Source organism: Anabas testudineus, chromosome 18, assembly GCF_900324465.2.
Source record: "Anabas testudineus chromosome 18, fAnaTes1.2, whole genome shotgun sequence".
In the NCBI taxonomy this organism is placed as follows: Eukaryota; Metazoa; Chordata; class Actinopteri; order Anabantiformes; family Anabantidae; genus Anabas; species Anabas testudineus.
Window position 1 is genome coordinate 21,930,906 of NC_046627.1, and position 18,771 is coordinate 21,949,676.

General features: G+C 40.4%; 2 protein-coding genes across 4 annotated transcripts; one reads left to right on the forward strand and one right to left on the reverse strand.

The window, feature by feature from the left end:
• Positions 1 to 417: 417 nt before the first annotated feature.
• Positions 418 to 3,710, reverse strand: LOC113157893 (protein translocase subunit SecA-like). The gene is made up of 2 exons (XM_026353544.1): positions 3,551 to 3,710; positions 418 to 3,248 (listed from the first exon to the last, which is right to left on the reverse strand). The coding sequence occupies exon 2, from the start codon at positions 3,246 to 3,248 to the stop codon at positions 438 to 440; it is 2,811 nt and encodes a 936-aa protein (XP_026209329.1). The 5' UTR covers positions 3,551 to 3,710; the 3' UTR covers positions 418 to 437.
• A 4,400-nt stretch (positions 3,711 to 8,110) lies between these two features.
• Positions 8,111 to 18,635, forward strand: si:cabz01007807.1. Of its 3 annotated transcripts, none has more exons than XM_026352795.1 (29): positions 8,111 to 8,270; positions 8,387 to 8,455; positions 9,407 to 9,472; positions 9,673 to 9,735; positions 10,151 to 10,204; positions 10,304 to 11,440; positions 11,640 to 11,813; positions 11,914 to 12,006; positions 12,132 to 12,194; positions 12,324 to 12,383; positions 12,506 to 12,541; positions 12,626 to 12,688; positions 12,784 to 12,834; positions 12,923 to 12,982; positions 13,187 to 13,252; positions 13,364 to 13,471; positions 13,723 to 13,782; positions 13,970 to 14,035; positions 14,128 to 14,181; positions 14,577 to 14,669; positions 14,761 to 14,880; positions 14,969 to 15,067; positions 15,153 to 15,197; positions 15,289 to 15,363; positions 16,191 to 16,256; positions 16,352 to 16,391; positions 16,478 to 16,535; positions 16,776 to 17,121; positions 17,293 to 18,635. In XM_026352795.1, exons 1-29 carry the CDS (start codon positions 8,253 to 8,255, stop codon positions 17,695 to 17,697), a joined length of 3,708 nt encoding a protein of 1,235 aa, XP_026208580.1. In that variant the 5' UTR covers positions 8,111 to 8,252; the 3' UTR covers positions 17,698 to 18,635. The 3 variants fall into 3 exon arrangements, with proteins under 3 accessions (XP_026208580.1, XP_026208581.1, XP_026208582.1); XM_026352796.1 differs by having other exon boundaries at positions 8,113 to 8,270; positions 14,972 to 15,067; XM_026352797.1 differs by having other exon boundaries at positions 8,113 to 8,270; positions 13,367 to 13,471.
• Positions 18,636 to 18,771: the final 136 nt, after the last annotated feature.

Sequence of the window (18,771 nt, forward strand, 5' to 3'; positions counted from 1 at the left end):
TTTACATTCCCACCTGAGAATCTGGCTTTGTGCAACTTTATTATGGCGTCATAAATGTTGGCCTTGAAAAACAACAATACTTTGACTCTGGCGATGATGTGACTGTCAAACCTGGTGACTGTTTCACTGTGGTGCTCTTTAAATTGCTGTGTGAAGTATCGACGAGTGACCTCAGTTTGTTCACAGTAGAGCTCAACAGACCTGAATGCATTGAACAAATCCTCTAGAGCTCCATCAATGCAGTTTCGATCCTGTTGTCCGTCTTGCTTCTGAGTCAAAGCTGCAAATGCACGGTTGTAGTATGCGATTGCTGCCCAGCACTGGTCCTGCTCTATGGCTTTAGTGTACATCTGGATACTGTCTGCGAGATATCCCTTATCACGTAGCTCATTGCCGAAGACAGTGTAGTGGTGCAGGCTGGATGTCGGTGATTCTCTTCACGTGAGTTTCTGCCTGGCTGTGTCCAACTCTCGACTCAGTCTGCTTTTCAGTTCTTGGACAGAATCATTATGAGTGAAATCCATGAGTAGCCACATGCCCCAGAATTCATTCAGCGCAGACAAATCTGAATCTGCCGGCTTCTTGTCACTGCTTTTGTACACATCATCTAGTGCGCTGAGATAATGGCTAAAGAGCTCGTCCTTCTTTTTTATCTTTGGGATGTCACACTCCACATAGCTAGCTAATCCTTCAGCCATTAAATCATCTCTGAACTTCTTTGCCATCTTTATTTCTGACTTGGAGTTGTTGTTCAAAATATGTGGCAGTATTGAGGTAATAGTTTTAGACAGTTCATCGCTGTGACCTCGTTGATACGACCTAAGCTCCAGCACAAAAAGGTCTTGATAAAGTGGTTTGGTATCTGTATTACTTTCCAGTAAGGAGCAAAGTTTTTTTGTAAGAACCAGCAGTTCAAGTGGTGGCGACAGGTGACTGGAACAGATAATGAGCTGAGCGGACCCAGGAGATCCTTGTCTTGCAGTCCGGCCGAATGCCTGTGCTTCCACTCGTGAGTTCTTGGGCAGGAAGGTTTGCACAACAAACAAGCCTCCAGCTTTGTTTACTTGGTTAGAAACCTTAAGGTCTGTTCCACGACCTGCAAGGTTTGTTGCAATAATGACATCTCCTCCTTCAAGATTCTTTTTAAAGACTTCAGTATTGTCCATATTGTTGTTTATGTAAAGCTTTTTGTTGGGGATCTTATCCCCCAGAGCTTCGTGCAGAGCCTTTGCTCGTTTGATGGTCTCACAGATGACCAGCACAGCTCTTTGCTTCCTAGTCACAGTACAGTTGGTTTGTGCAATAACAACAGTGCAGATTTTCTCAATCCACTCTTTTTCATCCTTCACAACCACTCCTTCCATCTCAAACAGTTTTCTGCGTTTGAATGAAGGTATCTGACAGGTCTTGATACCTTCATAGATTTTCTGAAGGGCCTCAGTCTCTGCTTGTTGGCCAAGAGTCCCAGAGATTCCAAAGATCTGATCTCCGTATTTCTGAAGCAAACCAACACTGGACATGTAGTTTGTGATGGCGGTCATGTCGCTCAGCTTAGACTCATGTTTCATTTCCAGAAACTGGTGTAGTTCACCTGACCATTGCATAAAGTTTTCAACAACACCTGTACAGTTGTAGTCCACAGGCACTATCCCATGTTTCTCAATGACATAGCCGTGATCCAGTGTCATGGTTTTTGCTTTGAATGCATTTTCAATCCAAACCCTTAGTTTAGATTTGACCAGCTGGGAGAGGAAGCCCGGGACATAGCAGCTACTTTTATCTTTGCTCATTTTACATGGCGTAAAAAACAAAGATTGTTTTATTTCTGCTTCTGCAGCTTTCAGCACACTCAAATCATCAAAGTACATGTACTGATAGAAGCCTCCATTGAGGAGTAGCAGTGGAACTCTTTTCATTTCTCTGGTTTCTTCCTGCGGCCTCTTGTCAAGTTCCTCTATCTCTCCATCATTGTTTACAGTGTGCAGAGCAAACTGGCAGGATGGGAATCTCCTCTCCACCCTCTTAAAGAACTCAGCCCACTGGTCAGCAGTAACAGTCGCAGCTTTTTCATATAAAAGGCTCAGGTGGTTTCTGAGGTCTTTAACTGAACCTTTTTCCAGTATACCTGTGTCCGCAGCTATTTGAAAGATCTCATTGATGTCATCGTTTGTTCCATTTTCAAGCACAACTTGATGAAAAGGGTATTTCTGTCCCACCGTTGTCCCTGTGCCAATCTTACTGTACTGATTAACAGTGGCCCATATCAATGCCAGGAGTGGATTGAGATGTTTCAAAGCGGGCACATCACTACTTAAATAGACCACGTGAAGACCTTTGTCCAGCATCAAGGAATCAACTTCATCCACAATTGCACACTGTAGTTTTCTTTTACCAAATATGTCCTTCCTGTGGAAGTGTTGTCTTAGCCAGTCTCCAGCAAACTCTTCCACAGTCCCATAAACAACTTGACACTCGTAGCACTTTTTTAAGTCCTGGTCTTGTTTGTTGGCGTTGCAGTCTACACTGATTTTCAGATGTTCATAAAATCTTTTCCATTCTTCTGAATCTCTCTTTGCTAGAACTGGAGAGCTGGACATGATGTCTACTGTTTCTCCTCTCAGAGCTCGAAAAGCTGCAAACATTGCCACAATGCATGACTTTCCCTCTCCAGTGCCGACCTGGATCAACCTTCCTTTTTTGGAAAGAGCCATAATACACCAGCTCACCATCTGCGTGAGTCGTGGTCTGAAGTGAGTTTTTTCTGCTGCCTGACAGAGAATAAGCAGGTTTTCCTTCAGGCTACTTTCCTCTGACCCATCGTTGTGTACAGGAACATTTTTATCAACTGATGACACAATGTCCTTCACTTTCTCTAATAGCTCATCATCAATTTGGTTTAACTTTTCTTGGCGGATTTCCTCTAAAATTTCCTCCAGTTCTTTTTCTCTGTCATCAGCTAAACATGTCATGAAATTTTCATTTGTTATACTTTTGTCTTTTACCAGATCCATTAGTGTTTTTCCAGTTTGATATTTCCAGCTGGGAGTGATGTAATTTATTTCTATACAGTGCAACATTTCTATCATCCATGAGCAGAGATGTGAGCTGTCGGTTGTTGTTGACTGAAATCGCTTCAGAAGAGCAGCAAACAAATCAGCAGCATCTGCCGAGCTCCACTTTATATTTGTAACCAGTCCTCGCAGCTTGTTGAGAAGAAATGTTTCATCCATTTTGTGGAAAGATGTCATCTGTTCATTAAAAAACAACAACTTAACTAAAAAACATTTTAGATCATTGTCTCTTTAAAACAACCCAGATGTTCTCTATACTGTTTTTTTTCCAAAATTCAGTAATTCTGTAATAACCTGGGTATGTACACCATTAACAACTGATATGTATGAAAGTTATTCACATACTGGCTGCCATATGAAGATAAATTGGTAGTAAATCATCTTTAGCAACAAAACCCAACTATAACTGATTAATGTAGTTAAAACTGACTCTTAAAAAAGACTCATTCTGTGTGGTGTGGGAGAAGTCTGATACTCACTTGCTAACAAGACGAGGAGGATTGATGTGTTGTCTAATCTCACCCGACATGATCTGCAGCCAGAGTGTTTGATTTGTTCGTATACGCACATTTTTGCTTTAGTTTCTTTCTTTTTTTTCACAAATCTACATGGCCACTGCCCTCTGGGATTTGCCCTTCACTTCCTGTACTCACCGCTCCCTTTTGTAGGGTGTGACTAATACATGATAGCCGTGAATAGAAATGCCTTGTGAAATGTTGTTTGGCAAGGTTCACACTGTGCCTTTATTTTGTTTTTCTGAGTGAGGTGTGTTTTTTCTTTCACTTCTTTGGTATCATGTGATTTCCTGACAGCACGCGTTGTGCATAGGTTGTGATTTGTGTTATTCTAATGAGCAGGTCCTGTAGCACAGTGGTCCCCAACCTTTTTTGCGCCACTGACCGGTTTAATGTCAGACAATATTTTCAAGGACCTGCCTTTAAATTGTGGCGGATAAATACAACAAAATAAAATTACAAAACTGGCATAAAAGCTGGTATTTTCTAAATATAAAGGGGTTTTCAATCAAAATGAGGTGGAGAAGCAGTTTTAAAGGCTTCCATATTAATCCATATTTGCAGTAGGACTCCTAGTATTGTCTTTTAAATGCAGCTTTCTCTTTTTAAAGTCATAGGCTCTTAGGACCACTGCTGTAGTAGACCTGTTGTGACAACTTATCATCAGTATCTTTAACGTTTACATGTATATGACTTTAGATAAATTGTGGTCAGGCTTTTTATTACACAGGCCACAGATCAGTTAGTCACAAATTATTCATACATTTCTCTTTAATTTTAAACCTTTTCCAAACCCCAGCATCTTTTTTTACAATCTTATAATTCATACACCTTGCAACAATTCAGTGACAACAATACTACTGAGCCATGAATTACAGTGTGATGGTAACTTAATGAGGTGTGGCAATTATCATTTCTGATATGCAAGTAAATATTATGCAATTTTTTTTATTCTAGTTGATGTCTCTGTGTACAAGGGTGAGTTACTGTCATGTAATGAAAAAATGTTAAAGACAGATGAGGATAATTCAGCTTAATCTGAAAATATATTTGTTTTTGAATTTTAACTCTGTATATCCTGTTCAGAATTTAGTATACCTGGTTTTGAGATTCACCCTGAGCAAGGTGGTAATATAGAGTAGTAGGAAATAATAACTTTGACCGTGTCCTGACATTGTAATCTTGGAACATGCATGTGCCATAAGGAAAGAAAAAAATCCACTGATGAAATAACCTGGTCATTCAGTATACTCAGGTAGTCAGCTGACCTCATTCTTAACACACAACATTGATGAACCTAGACCTGACCAACTGGAACAACCCCAGGTCATAGCACTGCCCCCACAGGCTTGTACAGTAGACACTAGGCATGATTAGTGCATCACTTCACCTGCTTCTCTTCTTACCCTGATGCGCCCATCACTCTAGAACAGGGTGAATCTGGACTCACCAGAACTTCTTCCACTGGACAGTTCTTAAGCCAGTTTTAGTAGTTTCATCAATCTCCTTAGATGTTTTCTTTGTTTGATTCATGCCAATAATTTGACCCTTCTGAAACATATTTTCCACAACCACGTGGAATGGTTGTCTAAGAAACGAGAAGTTACTCACTGCATCAGTTAGGGTCCGACTTGTTGGCAGTAGTTGGAGGGTGCCTCAATAACCCAGTCCCTAGATAAAGAATCTGGCTATAAGGAATCTGGCATGGAAAATCACATCACTGTAGAAAAAATAACTTGTGCAGGTGGTTGAGCAGTACAGACTTGAGGTAGTCGTGCATGCTTCTACACCTAACTTGAGCTCTGGAACTCTTTGTTTATGTGGCTGTTTGTATCTGTGGGCATAAGGTTTCGGGTACTTGTTGTGGCGGCAACCCCTGAACCCAGTTTTGGACACTGGAAGTAAGGGATGTTGACAAGCTGAAGAAGGAGTCCTAGTTGTTGTGGGGTTGTTATGGCTGACGTGCCTTGCAGCATTGCATAGTGGTCAGGGATAGTTTAACTGAACTGGCAGACCTGGTTGATGGTCCCTTCATTCAAAAAAGGGGACTAGATGTTGTGTTCCAACTGCAGGGGATCACACTCCTCAGCCTCCCCAGGAAAGTCTATGCCAATTAGGCTGATACTCAGGTTCAAGAGGAACAATGCAGCTTTTGTCCTGGTCGTGGAACACTGGACCAGCTCTATACCCTCACTACCCGACCAGTACATGTGTGCTTTATGAACTTGTAGAAGGCATTCTTCTGTATCACTCATGATATTCTGTGTGGGCTGCTTTGGGAGTAGGGGGTCCGTGGCCCCCTGTTAGGAGTTTTGCAGGCCCTGTATGACTACAGCAGGAGCTGGGTTCACACTGATGGCAATAAGTCAGACTTGTTTCCAGTGCATGTTGGACTCCAGCAGGGTGGCCCTTTGTCCTCTGTTCTGTTCATTATTTTAATAGGCCCCGCAAGGAGCCAGATTAAGTCTAGTTCAGGGACCACATTATTTCATCCCTGCTTTTTGCAGATGATGTTGTCCTGTTGACTTCATCAAGCCAGGGCCTGGGGTGGTTTGGTTTTTCAGCCGAGTAGTGAACTAGCTGGAATAAGAGTCAGCACCTCTATAATGGGCCATTGTTCTCAACCAGACAAAAGTGGCTTGCCCTCTCCAGGTTGGAGGAGAGATCCTGCCTCAAGTGGAGTAGCTTAAGTATCTTTAGGTCTTGTTCACAAATGAGCGAAGATTTGAGTGTGAGATTGACAGACGGATTAGTACATCTGTACCAGTAATGCTATAGTCAATAACTGTTTAAGATGCCCCTGAGGCACATCCTGGGGGAAGTGTTCTGGACATGTCCCTCTAGGACAGTGCTTCTCAATTATTTTCTGTTACGCCCCGCCCAAGAAGAACTAAACATTCGCTAAACTTCCAACCAAACTATGTATCTGTGATACAGTATAAACTCTGCATGGAACACATGATAACCACAAATGCTGTGCAGCAGTCAGTTTGGAACAAGTCACAACATATTTGCAAAACTTTATTGCACTCTGCAAACATAATTTTCATCTATCAGTGGTTCAACTGTGGTTTCTGCTTCTTTTTTGAGATCACATGGTTTCCTGTCAGCACAGTATCAAAGTGAATTCAAGTAATCTGTAAACAGTGAAATATGGTATTGTGATGTGCAAACTCGTGACAAAGATCATTGTACATTTGATATTTACATCCATTCGATTGATGTGTTTTAGATTCAAGTTTAGATGAGTTTGTGACACAAATCATTCAGAAATTCCCTCATAGTATGTTAAGACCACCATAACTCTTTAGAATAGACATTTTAAAAGTACTGCCTACCACATCTGTTACAGATTGAGAATCGATGATTATTTTAATGCAGCAAAGATTTAGTTTTTACCAACTTCTGCCATCTGCTGGACAAATTATATTACAAAACTGTCCACAGATTGAAGGGATTGGATATGAATCACACTTATTATTGATATGCACATTTTTAAATATTGTATAATATAATTTTTAGTCTACTTACTTCTTGGTTACTCAGACAAAAGTGCTTTTACAGCCACGTTCTTGGTGTGAAAATAATCTACAGCTGATGCAAAGATGCAAAGTCATGATTACAAGGATAAAGTTGAGGTAGAGGCTATGGAACAGGTTGAAACAATGTTTTAATGGGTTAAATTTCATTCCTAATTTTATTTATAAATAGAAATGTGTATCATTACTAGGTACCCAAGAAAGGCCTTTTTAAACTGAGGCATACGTGTAAAAAAAAAAAAAAATAAATATATATATATATATATATATATATATATATATATATATATATATTTAATATTTGTTTAAAAGTGATTTAGAAAACATTTTCTTTATCCTTTCTCTGATAGTTTATACTGTAAACCTCTTTCCCATCAGTGGGACATGGAGCTGAATGTTAATCTTGGTTCCCAGCTGCTTTCATGTGTTTGCTTTCATTTGCTTTTATTACACATCACCTGTCACAGTGTCAGCTACCATCACAGAGCTTATTTGAAACAGGTGTTGGATATGAAAACACTGCGGTGTTGTCTCCTGGATCAGCGCACTGAGCTCCAGCTGAGCAGGGCGAGGACGGGGACGACCGGTCGGTTTGCATTGAGACGAGACAGAGAGGGGAAAGGTGAGGTGTCAAGTCCCCGCAGAGAGACACAAAGACCCCGCAACGGACCCAGATTCACCTTCACAATAAAACTCAGTGAAACATGGTGAACCATTTCAATTCGGCAGCCTGACACTGAAACAGTGAAAGCGGGTAAAAACAATAATAACAGCTCTGAAGAAATTAATATATGTACTGTCAGCTATGTTAAGATCTAACTGCCCTGCCCTTCTTCTATAATATGTGAGCTATAGTCAGTGTAAAGAGAGTAAAACAGATGTTAGTGAGAATGTAAGAATACCAAACAGATCTAGGCGGGCTTTTACTTTGAAAGGTCTCACTCCGGATAGAGAAGGTGTGTGCTCACCTGGACTCACTTGACACAGGTGCATTCAGCTAATTACCAATGTGAATCCGGTCAATCCAGAGCACGAAGCGACGCGTTTTTAATTGCGGACCAAACGCTGCGTGACCGACAAACGGAGGGAAAAACCCCTCAGAGATCGGAGATCAGCGGCTCCCCCTGATGATGCGGGCGGACACGGTGAGTCTGAGTCCGGCTTCACTGGCATCTGTGAGTCAAGAGCTGCACGCTGGTCAGGGGAAACCAGGGGGGTCGCACATTGTTCTGATCTGTTTCTTCTTCACATGCTGATTTAGGAGCAAAGTGTGGGGCGAGAGGACTGTGGAGGGAGAGATCCGACCTCTGCCTCTGTTGAAAGACGACCGGTGAGGAGAAGACTGAATAGTTTAACAGACAGTGATGCTGTGGCCTGTGTTTGTGTAGTAGTAGTAGTTTGTTGTACTTTATCTGATAAAGGTCGGACACAGCATTAGTTAGGAGCAGAGTTGACATGAACAAGCACATGAAGTGACTTTAAATTAACTCACTACACTCAGAATTTAAATGCTTTCATTTCACTACATACTGTACACATGACATTTCACCAAAGAGCAAAGATTATCGAGCATGGTGCAAAAACATTTACCTTTTTTATTTTTTATTTGATTTATTTCTGGTCTCTTCCTCGTAATCATCTCCTTTCACATTTATCACCAGGGGTTGGAAAAGGCTGGACTACACTAGCTAATTATAAGTACAGTGCAACCTGTAGGTGCAGTTTAAACACTCTTTACACATCCGTTTTAATAATCAAATTATATCATCTAAGTTTATAATCTTCTATTTTTACATTGTTCAATTTTCTACTCAAGCGAAGGCTTTCAGTACTTGTGCACCGGCTCTAAAACAAGTCGGCCTGCTCTAAATTCCTCCATCTCATCCAAGTGTTTCGTAAGATGTTTGTTATGCAGCTAAAAAAAGAATGTAATCAGTTGGTACAGTGTCGATTGACACGTGTGCTTTATGTGTATTTTGACAAGGGTAGCCAAGCCCACATGCCAGTTGTTCGCACTGTCACATCTGTGACTGGTGGATGATTTTGAACACGTATAAAACAGCAGCTTTACCACACTGGCCTTTCACGTTTTTTCCTGACATTAGAAAGCACTCATTGTCATTTTAAACCCATCCGTCTAATGTAACTTGATGCAAACTTAACCAGGAAAGAAGACGTTAACCCATTTTTTTTGTTATGCTCTAAAATTCTTCCTTTTAGTAAGACATGCTTTAAACAATACATTTTTTGAGTTAACCTACAAAATGTGTTTTCTTTACAGAGTATTGTGGCGCTGCAAAACATGCTAAAGAAAGTTTCCCAAAGCCCTTTCCAAAATCAGTACAAGGTGAGTAGCTCCACAGTCACATACAGAACATCACTGTCTCTACGTCAGTGAACATACCTGAATACGTCCTCAGTCTAAATACAGCACTAGAGATGCATCTGACATCTAGCCTTTCTACACTCAGCATGTAGGGATGAATATTTAAAAGGGAAATTAGCCTCTGTATATTAATGTCTTCTTGTTCATCTCTCTCCTTGCAGACTCTTGTTTCATCTCCTTCGGACTCCAGTGCCTCATCTGGGAATGACTCTCAAAACAAACAGGTTCGTGTCCACTTTTGAGCACATCATTCACGAAAAGCAATACATCGTCTGCGTATTGCTGTGTGCATTTTCATGGCTCTCCCGGCTATCCTTCCTTTTTTAATTTAAATACGCAGGTAATAGCAAACACATAAATTCTTGGTGGTAGGATGGTTTCAGTAACAGGACAAATTTTTCAAGTTTTAATTATATTACCACCACGCTGACTGAGGAAGGAATAATGACTCATGCAATTTCTATGCTTCCACCCCTCAAACATTTTCTTTTAATGTTTTGTCCCCAGAATGGTGACAGCAGATTAAACTGCTTGTTGCACAGTTGGATCAGTGATCATTTTTGTTGTGGAAAGAATAGTTCAACAGTCCAAATGACTAACTACTTCCTTTTGTGTCATGTTCTTTTCCTTGTTCATCAGAATGGGGTCAATGGGGATTCAGCCACAATGAACCCCTTTTATAAGTATTACATGGTAAGTATTTTCCAGGATTGCTGTTTTTAAAACTAGATCACAGGATTACTTCATATACCACCCTTATTTTTAATCGTCCCTATGACCATGTGTTTCTAGGAATCTGGCACCAAATCTCATGCAGCAATAAATGTGGAGAGGGAAACGTCACAGGACATAAACCATGATACCATCTTGCTTCCTCCACCTGAATTTCAGAGTAGTCCTCTGGACCTTCAGCCCCCAATCAAGACTGTGGAAAATGGAGACAAGCTTTCTGAACCTCAAAAGGACCCATTCCAGACATTGACTCACAGCCTTAATGGAGACCTTTTCCAGACATCATCATTGGATCAGAACACATCTAGGGGATACTTTCATGACGTGACCCTTAACTCACCTGACCTGTTTAAGGCAGCTCCAGCCCAACCACAGAACCTTTCCAACACCTTGCAGTCAAACAACGATCTATTCCAGCCTTCTAAAGGAGAAGAGTGCTTCCATGCTGGACGTTCTAAGGAGGTGAACGTCTTCGATAAATCTCCCAGTATTTATGTGGACCCATTCAGATCTCCTTCAAACAAAGAGGATGATGTGTTCCTGTCCCCACAGCCTACTGTGGCAAACCTGTTTTTGACTGCCACGGCCAGTGAAGATCTGTTTCAAGCTGTCTCAAATAAAGGTGGAGAACTGTCCCACTTCAAGGAAAAGAAACAAGATCTCCCTAGCAATGAGAAGAACCATGTAGCCATGTCTTCTGTGGAAAATCTGGACATATTTTCAACGTCCTCCACAAGTGCTATTGATCCATTTCCAAGCCCATTCAGAGGGGATTTATTCCAAGATCTGTCCAGCTTGGATGACCCGTTTGGTACCACTCCCTCTAAGCAAAATGACCCCTTCCAGGACATATCAAAAGGGGCTTTTGACATCTTTCAACCACTTCCCTCAACTACCAACGGCAACAATATATTTGCAATTACTGCCAAAAATACAGCTTCAAAGACCACCTACTCTACACTTTCACTCACTAGTCCATCAGAAATGAAGATGGATGCACAGCCGTCGCCAGATGTCTTAAAACTGACACCAGCAGAGTCTCGTGCAGCCACTCAAACAGAGTCTTTAAATGGGCTGAATAATATTATTCTGACAAGTCCTGAAGGAACGAAATACGATGTTCTACAGCCAACTCCTTTCACCCGGGCCAGGAATCGAGCCATGTCAACCAAGCACTCACCAACTGAAATGTCTCATGTACGTAATAGATTCAATCTAATATATAGAAAACCGTGAAATAAATATACTATAACTGTATATACTGGACATATATTCTACAATACTAACACATCATACTTTTACGCTTTTTTTTTTTTTTTGTATAGTACAACTGTACTGTAGGATGCATAGTTTTCTGATCGTGGACGTTTACCATCTTTTATAATCAAACTCATAGGTGCCGACCATCAGACGTCCACCAAAGCCACTTCCTCGCACTAGACCACCAAGGACAGAAGAGCCAACCACTCTAGAAAAGCCTCTCATGCTAGAAAAGCCACCCACTCCAGAAAAGCCACCCCCTCCAGAAAAGCCACCAAAACCAGAAAAGCCACCCGCACTCGACAAACCTGTACGTAAAGAACACAGTTAAGAATAAAATTTTGTCCAGTTTGGTTGCTACTGTATCTGCCTTTCTATTAATGATGTTCTTTCCTTTGGACTGTGGTTAGATTGAACCTGAAGCAACTGCACCAAAACGTTCTCCTAAACAAATCTTCAGACGACTCCCAAAACCAGTTCTTAGCCTTAAACCAAAAACCCAGGTACGCACAATGTTTAAAAAAGAAAAGAAAAGAAAAGATCGTGTGGTTTGTCTTTGTTAAGATAAACTGCAGATAGAGGGAAAAAAAAAAAAAAAAAAGATTGTTGAAAAGCGTCTCTTTTACAGGAAAGTAAATTAGTGGAGCCTGACGACTATGTTGTCTTTGAGGACATCCTGCTTCTTGGACAGGTACGTTTTTTGATGGGAGAGGACAAAAAAAAGAAAATGACAGAAATAATATACCTACAGCATATATTGGATTGCTATGAGAATCTTTTCAGGAGATCATATCAAGGTTTTGTTAAAATCCTAAAACAGGAAAGGTGTGTGGAAGACTGGCCTGAGGACAGTCCTGAGCTTAACCCTGGCTTTAAACCAGTAAGAATGCACTGTCAGTGTAAACAGGCTGACATACTAATGCCAATGGAAACAATATCCTTTATGCAAAATTCATTCTTTGTCAAAAACATTTCAGCTAATGTATTGTTTTTTTCTGCAAGCCTGGAAAATTTAAACTGCGACGAGAGTCACTGATTGTAAGAATCCATTCATTCTTCTATTTGACAATGTTTTTAAATTTTGGGTGAAAAAAGACTAACAAAACCCAAACTTCATGTTAGGTGAAGAGCGATTATGATGGAGGAAGTGGTGAGGATCAGGACGGCTCTAGAAGCCAGAGCAAGGTAATATGAGAGTGTCTTTACCAGTCATCCACAGTTTGTTTTTAAATAGCTCTTCTTGCATGTGGCTTCACCTCTACTTTAAATATTCTTTACAGAAAAAGGACAAAAAATTTAGGATGTCCCTGAGCTCCAGAAAAAGCCCAAAGGTAAACAAAGCAATGCAAGAGAACATCCTCCCTGCTTATGCTATGTTTTCGTGGTTGTTGTTCTAATGGTTCTTATTATCACTTTTAGGATAATACTACAAATGAGAAGAAAAGCAGGACACTATCCTTATCCCATAAATCATCAAAGGTAATAGTCACACTTTACAGTATTCTGTGGGGGGTTTATCGCAGATTTCAGATACAACACGAATGAGCGTGTGAGAGAGAACCAAATGGTAGAAACACTTTTAGTAAGCACACACAGGGCAACGTTAACAGGTGTTAAAAAGATCAGGTGTTATTTGTGAACACATCAGTACCGGGTTTAAAGGAGAGTGCTGCTGTTTTTCAGGAATACTTTTCAGAGCCACACGTGTCAGCAGAAGATGATGGAGAGCAGGAAGGACTGGATTACAAAGTATGTTCAGTGTGTTTTGTTGTTGACATTTTAAACAGTATTCTTTCTCTTTTATATTGAACAATATTCATAAACAAGTGGTGGTTTAACAATGTTTTGCTTGGTCACCAGAAGAAACGTCAGTCAACCAAAGTCGGGTCACTGCTCAGAAGATCATCCTCCCCTTTCTCAACATCGGAGGGAAAGTACGCGAATGGACATTTACCTCAAGAATCAAAGGTAAGTTATCTGGAGTCCATGTGGTTTTGCAGAAGAAAGTGACAGTAAGAGATGTACCTGCAGGGTAACTGTGACTGAGAGCGGCAAAAATCACGAGACTAAACATTTGGATCCTGAATTGCCTACTGTAGGAAAAAAAATGCTTCAAATGACTTCTTCTTTGATATTCAAGTTTCAAATATTATTTTGAACAATAGCTCAGCGTCCTCGTTTTTTACTACAGTTTTGATGCAGTGTTTAATTTCCAACAGAGCACGATGTTGGACAACACCAGTGGAGAGGAGGAGGAAGGGGAAGTCACACATAAAGAGGTTCACAGCCATTTGTATTCTATTTGTTATTAAGGCCTGGCACAAATCAGAATGAATCAGCTGGAAGTAGCTGGAGTATGGATGCTGTTTTTTAGGAGACCTCAGATAAGATCATCCTGAGTGACATTTAAATGGATCCTAATGGAGAACTGTGAATATTAAGAAATCAAATGTTTTTTCTCTCCAGAAGAGAAAAAAGAAGATGAAAATCAAGTTTGTGCCACAGAGAGGATTTGCCATCACCGTACAGAAGGTATCACACGCTTTCAGTTTTCTACAGGAAGAAAATATCTTTATTTATTTATTAGGGTGAATGTGTGTCATGCTAAAACTCGTTCTCTCCAGCCTGGTGATGAGCTGAAGGGAGCACATGGATACACACCTCGCAAAAGCTCAAAGGTACAACTGTATGCTCTGGGATTGTACTGGATTTGTACATTATTTCTGTGCTTTCAGTGTTCTGTACGTTGTATTAGTGGTTTGTCTTTGCAGTGTTACACCTTTAAATGCTAATTTGCATCAGATGAATATCTTTGGTTTATTAAAGAAATTTAATTAATAAAGGACTAATTAATTTCCTCATTGTCTAGTAGTAGGATGCCTGGTCTCCATATTTAGATGAATAAACTTTAAGCAAATGTAATTTTTAGTTTTGAAAAGGGCACAAATGAACAGCATCTGTTAAGCTGCTGTCATTCATTCAGCTAATGTAAAAGCAACATGTTTGGCACACAATCAAATGTTGCAGTGAAGTGGGGATATTTAACAATTTGATGTGAATGTGTTTGGTTTAGGAGGACATGTGGGATGACAACAGTCGAAAAAAGAACAGCTTTTCAGCAGAGGAGTTGGACGACGAACTAAACCCAATGGATGACTGCAAACCGGTATTTCAATAGCTGAAGCTAGTATCTTGTAATTTAGTATTTCGCTTCAAGATTTTCTTCTTACAACATTCATTTTTGTTTCTTTTATTAGAAAACTCCCAAACACAGAAGTCCTTTCCCCATTCTAGGCAAATCTAAGAAGAGCTACGACATAACTGGAGAGAGTGAACAGATAAGATTCAGCCACCATGTCCCTCAGCAAGCATGCAAAGTATGTTTAGTATTTGTTTAACATAGAACATAAGCATAATCCTGTATTCGTTTCCTGGAGCTTTGGCTTCATGTCTGTCATGTCTTAGCAGGATGACTTTGATGAGGATGAAGTTACGGGTAAAGATTTCTTGGGTCCTGGAGAACTGAATGACAGCGAACAAGATGAACTGGAAGATTGCAAACCGGTATTGTTTTCACCCTGGTTTTCCCTTTTGCCGTTTCCTTTTACACAATCTGAAATATTGTTTATGTATTTTTAACTATTAACAGAAGAAGTCACTAAAGGTCAAAGGCTTCAAGAAAAACAAAGCTAAGGTGAGTCTTTGTAGTCTGACATATTCTGACCACTAGAAGGAATTGTGCCCTTATTGCTGTCAGGCTTTTCAATATCGCATTGTCTTCCCAGAACAAAGCCATGTATCTAGATTATGAAGACCCACCAGGAGCTGCGTCAATTGACTACCTGTCGGAGGCTGCTAAGGTGAGTTCAAAAAAATGTGATAGATTTTAAATGAAATAACGTAACCTTAGCTGAATACCTTTTTGTTTTTAAAATCCCCAGGTTTTCTAACAAAAGGCCCAGTTTTCATTATTTCTCTGATCAATATTTTTACTTCCTTCACATAAAGCATCATGCTCAGTAACGTCTGCTGTAGCAATACACCATCTACTTGACTTTGACTCTCTCACATTTTGTTTAAGTTAACCACGTCCTGCTCTAAAGAGATTCACTGTGTTAATCAGCATTTATTTCTGCTTGTCCAGCATCTGACAGCATCTGTTTATATGTTGGACTACACAAAGCCTCAATAGGCATTACGGTTTTTTTGTTTAATGGCAAGACGCTCCACTGAACCTACTGTCACTCAGAAAACAACTGATTGTATGATCAATTACTGACCTCGGACTTTCTGATCTCCCCTGTCTGCGCTCTGCTTTGCTTTCTGTTGTCCTGGTTAAGTGTGGTTCACATTATAACAGTGGAGTAAGCCTTGCTGTTCGAACAAGTCATTTACCAGTTAGAAATCTTGATTATTTTTACTAGACAAAGTTTATTAATTGATTTAAAAAACTATGAAATGTTGTTGGTACAGTTGCAGTATCTTCCTCTGACCATGTCCTGACGAGACACATTTCTTTGACATTTCTGTGACTTTGCTGGTTCAACAAAATAACATTCAATTGTACTAGTCAACACACCCAGCAGAAAAGGCTTGATTGTATATAAAGGCCTAAACTTATTCTACATTTGGATAACTTGCATGACTAGCGACATATTTGCTGACTCGTTTCTTTCCCCTCATTCAGGCAGAGTGGCTGGCTGCTCAGAGGGATCAATCTGCAGCTGGTTTAGACGACGACGATGAGGATGGGGTTAGTCTGTTCCCACAGTGAACATACACAGATCAGCATACTCAAGCAAATAATGTTTGTCAGGTTTTAACCATCATGTTTTTGTTTGGTTGCAGGACACTGACAGCTTGATGGAGTGGTGGTACACCGTGGAACGTGAGTCACAGTCCGGCTTATTTTAACAGATTCAGACAAGACGCCTACAGATGTTTATCGCTTTCTGTTGTTTGATTTAATTTCAGAATGGGACGAGTTGCCGTCAGATGAAGAGGACAAAATCATGAAAGAAGATGAATGCAAGTATGTCACTGTACTGTAATGTGAACTTGAGTGAAAGGCTGCTAGTCTGGTTGATTTGATACCAAATTGACCAGAACTAATGAAGTGGATAAAAGTTCAGTGTCTGAATTATTTCTGACATGGACTAAAAGAGGGAATCAACATGTAGTGTCTAGTTGGACAATGGAAATTTAGAAGTGCTGGTTCTTTGCACTGTACCCACCAAACTTATCATTGTTTTGGATCTCAACTTCGTTCTAGGTCCTTCACCATCTTGGCCGACAAGGTTCAGCGTGGCCTGCGTCTGTTCAACAAAGTCTTCACCGAGCGAGCTGAGGTGCTCTGGCAGTCCATAATCACACTCAACACCATGGCTGACGACATCAGCGATTTCCACCACAAGGCCAGAATTGCTGGCATCACCGGTGGCACCACCACAGCTGTAGGCGGTGTGACGGCCATTGCGGGTTTAGCTTTGGCACCCTTCACCTTCGGGGCCTCTCTGGTAGTCACAGCTGTTGGTGTGGGTGTGGCAGCAGCTGGCGGAATCACTTCAGCCTCAGCGGCCATCTCTGACAATGTTAACAACATGCACGACCGGAAGAGGGTAAATTGCAGTTTCATTATGTGTCCTGAGTTCATGCTGTCTGTATTAATGTACAGTAGATCACTTTGCATTCAACAATTACTATTTCAAAAACTACAACAAACTACACAAAGTCTAGTATTTTAGCCCTGTCCCATCCAATGAGCACAGTGTTTCCCTTTGCTCTCCTAGGTGGAGACAGTACTACAGGAGTATGAGGATCACCTGCTGGCCATTGGGAAGATCCTCCACTTTGTCAATCAGGGCTTGTACAAACTCCGCGGCCATCCCTTCCTGAGGTCTGGTACCCAACACTACTCGGAGGACTGGGAGATCCGCAGGGCCGTCCAGATGATCAGTTTGGTCGACTCGCCCGTGATGCGAGCGACTGAGGTAACGGACACAGCTCTGTCCTCGGTGCAAGGACTCTTCAAAGGCACTGACAAGTACTTCATCAAGGACTCTGGGGAGCTAAAGAAAGGCTGTAAGAAAGAGATGGTGGCTCTGATAAAAGAGGTGGCAAATGTGCTCAATGCGGCAGTAGTAGATCTCAACTCCATCAGAGAAGAGCTACAGGACGCTACTGGAGGACTATGAATAATCCAAGATCACAGCCCCCTCTACTGGCTAAATGAGGGAAGTGTCAGTCAGCTCAGACAAAAAAGTGAGTGTGAAACAGATATTTTTAATTTCCTACATGTGGAAAACTCAGGGCATTAAATGTATAAAACTACATACATGTATCAATTTATTGCAACAGACATTCAAAAACTCAAAGTAAATGTGTATTTGTAATTGTATTGTTACTTACTTGTATTATTTGACTCATATTGCATCTGTATTATTTTGTAACATGTTTACATCCAGGGACTGATCAAAATAACAGGAACATTGACAGTCTTTATACACTGTATCTACTATTTTGGGGGTAAGAGGTTTACATATAAGGTGTATGAAATTAATTTCCACAAACTCATGGGTTATTTCAAATAACACATCTGAAATAGCCCCACATAAGTGTATATAATGTTTTACAATCACAGAGGAAATAATTTTGTTGGGCAGTGAAGTATTGAATTGTATTATACTGTCAGCCCTTCCTATTATTTTGTCCAGTTCCTGTAATGGATATGGGTATATTGATACAAATGATGGCAGAGAAATTACAATTACACCCAAAGCAGAATCTGTGGCCAAAAAGCCTGACTTTTCTTCATGGAGTTTCTTTAAATTGGCATTTGCTGAATTTGAGTGAGTGGTGGTTGAAATGAAAATGAAATTGTTACATAAGATAATTTATTTTTAATACATTATGTACGTCACAGTGTCTGTACACTCATGCAGAATAGCTGAAGCTGTAGTTTATGTTGCAGGTAATGTTTCATTATCACACGATGTGGTGATATTGCACAGAAACACAACCTGAACAAAATGTCGCTCTGCACATCTTTTAAATGTTATATATTACCTAAGGCCTGTATTTAGATCTTTTAGTGTAACATTGAATGTGTAAATAAAGCCTGTTTGCAAAGTTTGATACTGTATTTATTGTTGCTCTGTAACTTAAACAGTTCGAAGATCAAATTCCTATTATCAAATGAAGACGAATGACAAGTAAACACCACTGTGTTTATATTATATCTACTTTAACCATCAATCTGTGTATACAGT